This window comes from Malus sylvestris, chromosome 8 (genome assembly GCF_916048215.2).
Source record: "Malus sylvestris chromosome 8, drMalSylv7.2, whole genome shotgun sequence".
In the NCBI taxonomy this organism is placed as follows: Eukaryota; Viridiplantae; Streptophyta; class Magnoliopsida; order Rosales; family Rosaceae; genus Malus; species Malus sylvestris.
In genome coordinates, this window is record NC_062267.1 from 20,844,205 (window position 1) to 20,855,098 (window position 10,894).

At 41.3% G+C, this 10,894-nt stretch overlaps 1 protein-coding gene across 1 annotated transcript; it reads right to left on the reverse strand.

Moving 5' to 3' along the window:
- Positions 1-8,420: 8,420 nt before the first annotated feature.
- Positions 8,421-10,681, reverse strand: LOC126633166 (uncharacterized). Its single transcript, XM_050303717.1, has 3 exons — positions 10,563-10,681; positions 9,730-10,129; positions 8,421-8,778 (listed from the first exon to the last, which is right to left on the reverse strand). Exons 2-3 carry the CDS (start codon positions 10,117-10,119, stop codon positions 8,761-8,763), a joined length of 408 nt encoding a protein of 135 aa, XP_050159674.1. The 5' UTR covers positions 10,120-10,129; positions 10,563-10,681; the 3' UTR covers positions 8,421-8,760.
- Between the last annotated feature and the right edge of the window lie 213 nt (positions 10,682-10,894).

Sequence of the window (10,894 nt, forward strand, 5' to 3'; positions counted from 1 at the left end):
GCCATGCATATAAGTTTATAATTCATACATGATTTGGTATGTGATGCTTTATATATATAAATGTGGTACTGTGGACGCTCAGGTAAGCTCATGTAAGTTGTGTTTGGTTATGTGAATCATCGATTATGCGATATGTAATTGAATAATGTTGAGCTCATAAAACTGCACTTAGGGTGATTGTGATTTAGCCATAGATATGGCATAAGCCTGTTTATTATGTCACCTCCCTCACCATATGCTCATATTCGATCCAATTTAGGTGCACAGTCTTGTCGTACAGACCTTATTTATGGTTCCAACTCGTAGGTGACTAGTGATTTATCGCCCAGCTATTATGTGAGAGTAGTATTGAGCATGATTGTATTACACCCATTATTATCGTATAGAACTTTTTGTTTGGTTCTGACTCTTGTGCAGTATATTGCCGTATAGGTCATTGTAGTGACTCCGGCTAGAGTGACTTTTGAGCTATGAATTCAATCATACAGACTACCACGGGGGTTCCGGCTAACATGTTATATTTCTATGAAATTATTCTTACCTGAATTGCTTACTCTGTCATATCTTGGTATGGCATACATATGAATATGATTATGTGAAGCATGAATTGAATTGATATGATTTCATATATATTTATTTATATTTATGTATATGCTTATATCTTGATTTTGGGAAAAATTATACATATTTTACAACGAAGGGTTAGTTATGTTGATAAATGAAATGGTTTTGTAAAATATTTGTTTTTGCCCACTCACGTTTTTTGTTTTGCGCCCCTCCAGGTTTTAAGTAAGCTTGCTGTTAGTGGCTTGAGGACGTCAGCAGTTCTGACCTATCTAAATAATAATAGGACATTCCTAGTATTGTGTAACTAGTACTTGTCCTACTAGACTGCACCTAGACTTATTATGCTCTGATTAAGAGTATTTACTTTTGTAACTAATTACTATCACTTCTTGTTTAGTAGTGCACTCTAGTAGTTCGGTTTTTAATTATTCATATACTTCTTATCATTATCGCTTCCGCACTGTGCACATGGCTACGTCACTCTTACATGACAACCAAAATACCTTGATCTCGGTCAGGGTATGTCATGTTAGCCATAGGGTCGGCAGCCGAACGCCTTATTTATAGAAGTAGACGAGTCTGCGTCACCACTTGGCTGTTAACCTTAGCTTTCTTCAATCATTTGAGTTGTGTGGCCTGCATCACAACATACCAAAGATTTTTGGGTTATGAAATTCGCTAACCTTTCGTATCAAAAGTAGTAGTTGTATGGAATTTCGTAAGCAAATGTCTGAGAGAACTCCTTGCTTTTATGTACCCAATTTCGTGGGTTGCGTAAAAAGTATATACACGTTAACTTATCGACTACGTAGCATGTTGGTAGTGGGTAAAGCTTCGCATATACACGGTAACTTGTTTAACCTTTCACAAAAAATGTGCGGTTGCATAAGTTTAGCGCAGGTTACAGCTCGAATGGCAAGCCGTAGGCAGTTCTTTGGAAACCGTAGGCTACCTTAGTGCACTCGGTAGCAGCTTTAGGGTTCCAGGGCAGCCGTCTATAGGGCGTACTGTGTCATGTGCCTCGTCAGTCTCTGAGGCCCAGTTCCCTACAGATTAGGCCAAGAGACCCAAAATCCTTCAATTAGCTAAGCCTTGAAAAAGACCATTGTGGCTACTTCTAGAAATCCCCGCGCAAGCCATCGTGCACCTAGTTATACCAGGGCAGCCCGACATATCCACATTTAGATTTTCAGAGTGTAAAGTTTATCCTCCTGCATTGGAGAACAAACCCATGTAGATGTCGGGGAATTAGTTTACCCTCTCACACTTGAGAGTATGGTTGGTCCCCAAGGGGCGCAATTCCTATGATAAGTCCCTAAGAAGGGCGCGGTCTTCTTTTGAAGTGTAGGAGTGATCAGTTGTTGTAAGCATGCAACTGAGCCAAGTTATAGATTCCTTCTAAATTCCTCATTGAAAAACGAGTGAAACGAACGAAAACATAGTTGTAAGGTAAAGGCTGCATAACAACTGGATAGTCATCAGCTTGCGAGGTGGTGCCCATCGAGCTACTTAAGTCTTCGGGCTTTGATGGAGTGGGAGGTCACATATAGTACTTCCTCATATTGCTGGCATTCCATCTTTTTAGAGCCTTTTCTGCGGGCAGTGATGAAAGCTTTTCTCAGGACTACATCTAGAGCCTTTTCTGCGGGCAGTGATGAAAGCTTTTCTTAGGACTACATCTTAAGGCGGGAACTACATGGTCTTAGCCCTTTTGTTGTAGCTGAAGATAAGATGCTGGTGGTAAGCTGCGATACGATGATGACATTCCCACGTTTCTCCTCTGCCAGATCTAAGTTTGTGGCCATCTCCTTTCTGTTATACTCGATGCTTAGCAGTAGAGTGCTGATACTTCGTACGATAACATTATGAGGAATGATTGCTTCTGAACCAAATGCCAAAGAAAAAACAGTTTCACCAGTTGCTCGTCGTTTGGTTGTGCAATACGCTCATAGACATCCGAAAAGTTCATCTGGCCATTTTCCTTTCTTGAGGTAGTCGAGAATCGTCTTGTTGAATGCTTCGGCCTGCCCATTGCCTAAGGGATACCTCGGCGTGGACATGCACTAATTTATGCCATATTTATGGAAGAACTTCGCCGAATCTTTGCCTACCAATTACGGGCCATTGTTTGTGACGATGAATTGAGGGATGCCAAATTTGCAAATGATGTTCCTCCATATGAAGCGCTCTATGTTCGTCTAAGTTGTGGTTGTCATGGGCTCTGCTTTCACCTACTTGGTGAAGTAATTAGTTGCCACGATCATCATGCCTCTTCCCCCAGTAGCAGCTAATATTGGCCGTACTAAGTTGATTTCCCATTACATAAATTACCAATGACTCGTTTACAGGTGTAGTTCCCTGGCAGGCAATGCTGGTACCGACTTGTAACGTTGGCATCGGTCGTACTTTTGCACTAACTCCTTAGCATCTTGATGCATAATAGGCCAGTAGTAGCATACGTTTAGAGCCTTCTGTGCTAAGGATCGACCTTCGGAGTGATTTCCACAAACGTCTTTGTGGATTAAGCTTAGAACTTTTCGATCGTCGGGAGGCACTAGGTAGCAGAGATGTGGTCTAGTGTAAGATATTCGGACGAGAATGTTGTTCCACATGTAGTAGCGTGCTGCCTTTGTTTGAAGCTTTCTAGACTCCAATCTTTCCATGGGGAGTGTGCCATTGACCAGGTGACTAATAATGGAATCTTGCCAGTTTAGAATTATACTAACATGTGACATCTCGACAGCTGGTTTCGCCTCTCTACTTAGCTTGTCTAGATACTCCACTGGAATAAAGCGTTTAAGTTGGTGGTCGAGGACAGAGCTTAGGTCGGCTAGTGTGTCCGCGTGTGCGTTGTCTGTTTGTGAAACTTGAGTAAGGATGTAAGTCTAAAATGCCTCAAGTTACTTTCGTACCTTCTCTAGGTACTGCGCCATCTTCAAATGTTTTGTCATGTACTCCCCAATAGTCTGGCTGGTGATTAACTAGGAATCATAATAAATAGCAAGCTTTTTCATTACCAAGTCTTTTGTCATTTGGAGGCCTGCTAGTAAGGCTTCATACTCCGTTGTTGGATGCTTTGAAGCCTAGAGTGATTGCCTGCTTGAGCATCGAACCGTCTAGGTGACAAGGACCACACATATTCCCGAGCCCTTATAGTTGGATGCGTCGTCGACATGCAAATGCCAGAAGTCTCTATCAGGTGAAGTATGAGTGGCTAAGGCTGGCTTGGTTGCCTCCGAGGTGTCGTTGGGTCGCTATGTTTTGTCGCCTAGGCTAGACGTGAAGGCGCAATAAGGAGCCATGGGGCTAGGGCCATGTTACACGCAGCCAGAGATGCTCAACTGATGGTATTGGGCCACTCTAGAGCTGAATTGTAAAGCAAGGGTCAATTGGGGACGTGTGACATACAGCAAAAGATTGTGCTCAACTGTCGGTACATGTTGCTCCTATGTAGAATCTTTTGGGGCGACGAGGACAAAACTTGCTCCCGAGTGTGTCCTTCTAGTGTTCTCTGCCTTTGACGTGCCTTTTGGGCTGAGTTGTTACGTTCGTCAGAAAACTTTGCACCCACTAGTGTCTGCGCCTTTATCATCACGCGTCTGGATTGGGCAGAATAGTGCGTCATGAGGATGACTGCTTACGTCTGAAGGTATAACTTGAGATTCCGAGTTACAACAATTGTCGTCAAAGTTAGCTTTTGAATTTCTAGTAGCTGGTTTCCGCATCGAGAATAGCTTTTGAATTGTGGAATACAGGTAGTCGAGCCTCCAGCTCTTCTCGTATGAGGATAAAGCTTATTGCTGCTTCAAATACCTTCAAACATGTGAATAGGTCATCCGCTACTTTCGGTTTGGATAATAGGGAGGTGATGTCAGGTCCTTCTTCAAGTCCTTGAATGCTTTCTCGCACTCGTCGTCCTTTTTGTCTTATTACTCTTTTTCGATTGAGTCAAAAATATAGCTCACATTGATCGGTGGACCACAAGAGTAAATGGTTGAGTACGGCTGTTCATCTGTTCAGAACCTGAATCTCCTTCAGATTAATAGGGGACTTCATATTCAAGATTGCTCGGATTTACCTTGAATGTGCATCGGCGAGCCTCGTACTAAAATGCATGCTTCTCTGCCAGAGATAAAGAGTCTGCCAAAGTTAGATCTTCTTTCATAATTAATTCGCCGAACAACGGGTGGTCTGCTATGAGTCCTTTTTGGAAGGCTGCACTAGTTATTAACTTGTTGCATCCGACTATCTTTGCCTTCTCTGCTTTGAACCTCTTCGCATAGTCTCAAAACAACTCCATTGGGTTCTTCTTGACGTTGAACAAGTGGTCGAACTTCTTCTTGATCGAGCGATATGATGAATATTCTTTGGTGAAAACCAAAGAAAGTTTATCGAAACTCCAGATAGATTGTGGCAGTAGAGTGTAGAACTAATCTTACGTCTCGCCTTGTGGAGTGATGGTGAATATCTTGCACATGAGATCGTCGTTGTTTTGATAGAGGATCATCACACTTTGGTAGTGCTTTAGTATCTCTCCGGGTCTCTATCCCCTTTGAATGATATGAAATGTGGCATGTTGAACTTGTGTGGAGACTCTGCCTGCTCGATCTCGTCCATGAAGGGTGACCTACTTATGCTCAATCATGAGCTTCTCTACCTCTTACTGAATTTGCCTTTATTGGGGTAGCGGAGCTCTAGGCTGCCCCCGGTTGTGACCTACTGGTCTAGGCTTTTCTTCCATGTGTTCAGTTCATAGCAGGCGAGCAAATTTCTCGTAAGCTACCGATTGAACTTAAGCCGGATGGTGTGACTGCTTCTCTCCGTCCTTCGTGATGCCTACTCTGATGTAAGGTGGTGGATGCTTCTTACGAGCCTAGCCGTGACTGAACACTTCACCTAGAAGGTTACTCATGTTGATTATCGGAGGATGGCCCCAACCGTGAATGTATGCTCGTCTGTTAGCCTAACCGAGAGTGCACGTTCCTCTGTGCTCTCAGTCGAGAGTATACGTTATCTCAAATGCCCAGTCAGGGGTGTACACTACCAGAATGCTTGGTTCGTGACTAGTCGAGTGGCTTCTTGCCAAGACGCTACTAAAGAGGTTCGTCGTATGCCCTTGTCTTACTTCAAGACACCTCGTCTGGGGCATGTTGCATCTTGGTGCGCTGCAAGAGCTAATTCACCAAGATCATCTGTTGTGCGAAGGCGCTTGTCAACTTTATGACTTGTCAAGACAAGTGTGGTTCACTATTTGGATTGGAAGAGCTTAGACGGTATGCATCTCCTTGAGTAGTGGAAGTGTAATGGACTCCGAGCTTGAGATTTGAGTTGAGATATGTTAAATCTACGAAAAAATATGGTGAAAATACCCCTTATTCAATCATCGATCCAGAAATCTAAAGTCGGGATGATTGAACAGGTCTTAGATCGGTTTGGGCTGCTTGGAAGGCTATAGGGGTGGGTCGGACCTTAGGTTGGACTGCGGAAGCAGGTCGAGTCGTAAGCATGAGTCAAACTGTGGGCGCGAGGCTGGGCCACTAGAGCACATAGGCTCTAGGCTCTCATCCGCACGACTTGGGCCTGCGAGTCTTGGGGTTAGCTTTGGATAGCACTGGCCTTAGGCCCGCGAGTGCTGGACTGCTCCAATTGCTGCAGTTGATTGGGCCTCAATTGCCATCGCAGCACCGTGGGCTTGTTGAATATAAATTGCCTTGAGTTGGGCTGGCTGCCTTGTGGCACGAGCCTAAGCCTGCTGCTGCGAAGTGGCTTACTCACCATGGGTAGTGGACTTGCCTAGGGCCGTTGCCGTGGTTGTTACCATGGTGGCTACCTCGGTGGTGCCTCGTAGGGGTGGTGTTGCTCCACTAACCGTCATGTTGAGCCTTATGGATCGTCGTGGTCCAAATTCTTGAGCGTAGGAAGTTCCATTTGTTGTGGTTTCCGAATCTCTAGTCATCGTACTTTTCTTTTACGTTTATTCAAAGAATTTTTTTAAAAATAATTATGGGAATAAGAACGTACAAAAAATCTACGAATGAACAAGAAACGAGAAACTTTTGAATGCAAGAGTCTTCTTCGAGCGTGTGAATCAAGACTCTCAATGAACACACCAATTTGTGGATGCAAATTTCCGCCTTATTCTCCTTTGACGAAAATGTACCTGCAAAATAATAAAATCTAATATTAAGACCAAGAGCCTCACGTGCCCACGATGAATTGGGGGGGCTTTGGCAGAAGAATCTCTGATGCCAAAGTTAGAATTTGAGAGAGAAAGTATTTAGGAAATTTTTGGGAGAATGAACTTAGCTTTTTGGAGGAAAATTGGACTATTTATAAGAGTGTCGCCGGCCCTATTTGGAGAAATAGTCAATGGCCACTTATGGTGATATTTTGAATATAATTGCAAGATATTATGTCAAATAATATCTTGCAATTAATTTGGTAATTAATCCCAATTTGAAAAGAATAATTGGGAGTTACCTTGTGGGTGAGGATTTGATGAGGAGTGATCGAATAAGTACCATTTTTATCATCTTTGACCTTGATTGAGCCGTTATTGTCCGTTGCATGGGCGTGGCAATCTCAGTGTGCCTTGAGGGTAATTTTATCCTTTTCACCCAAAAGTCCACATGTCACCTCCATAATTTTCTTAATTATTTTTTGCTCCACAATGCACATAATTTCTGCATTTTCAAAAGAGTATGGCAAAAACAGCTGCATTTTGTGGTAACAAAAAAAAATAGCTGCATTTCTTTGCTATCTAAAGAGTATGGCAAAAACAGAAAATTCCATGTAAGCTTTTGATTCAATTTTAGTTAATGTTTGTATTACCTTTTAAATGATGAATTTGGATGATATTACCTTTTGAATGAAGAAATTAGATGATAGTATCTTTTGAATGACTATGGATTTGAATGACAAATTGAGAATGGATGTTTATTTTATAAAGTATTATTTTTTATACAATTATATGTATAATATATAAAACATATATATTAAAAATATTTAATCCCGTGAGGCTTCGCCTTACGCCTAGGCAGGGCTATCCCTTTGACGCATCGGCCTTTTAATACATTGGTTGTCTAACAAATTATAATCATTTAAAAACCAATACGTTTAAGAGAAGCATGTTAGGGACTCATATGCCACAATATTCTCATCACACACCATTCCAATTAGACCTGGCGATCGTGTCATATTTATTGGGTTTGTGTCGTTTTCATGACATGCCTAATAAGTTAACGGATCGTGTCATGTCGAGCTTGATAAAATAAACGGATAATATGACCCGACCAGTTATCTGTTAAAGAAAAATATATTTTACTTCAATAAATAATCAAATGAAAATCATAATACTAGATTAGTATCTACAAACGATGTTGTCACTAAATTAATATTGATATACCTTGAACCCTAAAATCCAAATAAACGATGTAACATCGTCAAAGCGTAGAGGATGCGGTCACATCCATTGGCATAATTTTTTCATATATTTCACACTTTTAAATTAATTATTATGAATTGTTACTCATTTTCAACTCCACCTAAAAACAATGTTTACAAGGGTTTGGAGGGTAAATAATGATATACCCATCGTCAAAGTGTAAAAGATGCAATCACAAAAGTGTGCATATTTTATTTTATTTTTTTTACATTTTTCACACTTGTATATTATTTATTATGATTTTTATTGTGTTTTGGTATTTTGTAGGAAAAATGAAATTACATTAAAAATGCATAATGAACAGTCAAAGTTGACCACATGGAAGATATCAATTATGACACTAAACCTCATTTGGCAGCTCGGACTGTACTAACTATCTCAATCGGATAAGATAAATAGTCGCTAGACATTATTGCCCAAATTAGTCGGCCATTTAGTATTGGACTAAGGACGGACTATTTAATAGTACGTTTGGTACTGTACATGATAAATAGTATTGTTATTTATGAAAAAACAATTTCCATATTAGTTTTAAGAATTTTTTTTAAATAAAATGAAAGAAACCAGAAAAACTTGATAGAATAATCCACAAATGAGGTCTTATTGGTCTTCTCCGATTTCGGTTTCGAAATGGCAGTTGTTTTGGCTGCAGATTTTTCCTTATTACCCGCCTCGAAGAGCTTGTACGAGGCCTTATCTTGATTAGCTTCCCCCTCGCCGTCGAGTTCTTTAGCTACAGCGCCAGTGTCTTACTCTAAATGCAAAAACTGTAAAATAAAAATTATCAAAAATCTCGAATTCAAGCACCATAATTGAAAACCCAGAAATAAGAATATGAAGAAATCGGGATCTAAAATCGCAAAATCAAGTACCAAGAAGTAGAAAACCTAGAAGAAAAAGTACCCAGAAGTAGAAAACATAGAAAAAATCAAGACCTAAAATCACAGTGTTAGTATTGGGTTTTGGCTGTGTGGGCTTCCTCTCTTTTATGGAGTCCTGGGTTTCGTCTACCACGCTACTTATCTTCCTCTTTGAGCTCTTCCGTTGTCGGAGCCTCTGCTGGCGGTTAGGAGAAAGGGAAGAGATCAGCAATACCTTGGTTGAGAATGAGTTCGCGATGCTCAAAAGTATAGAGGGTTGGAGAAAAGTGAATGCGAATGTGAACTCGACTAATTATACCAACGTACTTGAGAGGATAACTAAGCGGGTATAAGGTGTATTAAATTGGAAGGACTAGATTATTTTATCTGGTGGCTATTTCACACATAAAATGCAAAACAACTTGGTCTGTATTGTTAATACTATATGGTCCCTTGTATGAGCTGCCAACAGAGGCCTAATAAAATTAGATCTGCTCTTCATAGACAAACTTGGGATTTGCGATCCCAAGTAAGATCGGTTTAGGATCCTGGGATCCTTTTCTATCAAATAGGAAGGGCTATTGCACAAAATTCTTTTTTATCATGTCACTTCGTGTCGAATTAATTGGTCATGCAAGAAATTGTTAGGTTTTTTTTTCTTCTAATTCCAATTATTAGTACCCCTCTTTTTCCTTCCTCGTTGATTTTCCACATGGTAAAATCTGGAAACGTTCAATATTGAAACATTTGAATGCATAAGGAGGAGTTAGGTGTCACATGGATGCATGTATTTGGTGTTGGAACAAATAATTCTATTTGTAAATCCCAACACAAAGTAATACAGATGGCAAAACCTACAGCATTGAAGTTCGAGAACCCCACCATCGCATGAACTGCATTCGGGGACCACTGAGTAGGCGCGCATTTCATGGAGTAAATCACCTCTTGGAAAAGACGTGGCATGGGAAAAGTAAATCCCAGCACGAAGTAATACGGATGGAGTTTGATAGCCCTCTTCCTAGCAGTGGCACCCTCGCCACACGGTTCATAGGCGCTATCATCCTTCATTCGCTTGACGCCAACCCCAGGCAGAATCGCATGCTTGTATGTCTCGAGAAAATCCCAAAACAACTCTTTGGAATTGATCTCGACATGTGAAGCCTTGAAGAAGCCCACCTTGCCAGAAGAACCACCTTGACAATACAATGGAGAAGAATATTCGTCACTTTTGCAATCGGAAGAAGACATCTCAAAATTCCTACAAAAAGGTATGAAGAAAAATATTTAAAAGGCAGCTCGTGAGAAGGAAAACAAAAAATAATAATAAAGAAGGACCGCAGAGCCCAACGCCATAGTGCCAGGCCACATGAGGCCCCAACCCACACTTTCTCTACTACATGCAGCCCAAGCCACTCTAGCCCAACACGGAAGGACGCCCGCGTCTCCCTCATCCTCTTCTTTCTCACACACAAGCCCAACAAGGACTAGAGAGCCAGCCCACGCCGGTCTCTCCTACTCTCTCTCCTCTCACCTACACAGGCCCATGCCCAACAGCCATGGAAGCCCAACCCGAGTTGGCCTCCCCGCACCCCAGTAGACCGTACACCTCCTCGGCCCTTGCTGAGCCAATTTTTCAAGCCTCGGAGTTCCAAAAAAAAATTAAAAGGAGGAAAAATTTAAATTTTTCTTACCTTGGTGCGGCACAAAGAAGAAAAACAACAACAAGAGACGACTCTTTGCAAGGACCAGAGATGAAGAAAACTAAGGGAAGGGGAACAAATTTCCTCTGGCTTATCTCTTCATTGTTGGAATGATGATTGTTCTCCAAATTTATTTAATCCCCTGCTTAAGGCAGAATTAAATAGGTATTTGGAGTAGTTGGTTTCCTTTTCCTAGAAGAAATCTATCTCCAAATCAAGAAAGGAGATCTAGTTCAAATTGGGAAACAACTTTACAAGCCCATGCAGCTTGCGATTTCTACACCTACTGCCATTTAATAATTCCCAATTGAAGATTGACTTCA

What these genes read in the sequence shown, in the direction of transcription:
- LOC126633166 (XM_050303717.1), bottom strand. Translation starts at nt 10,119, where the DNA reads ATGTCTTCTTCCGATTGCAAAAGTGACGAATATTCTTCTCCATTGTAT.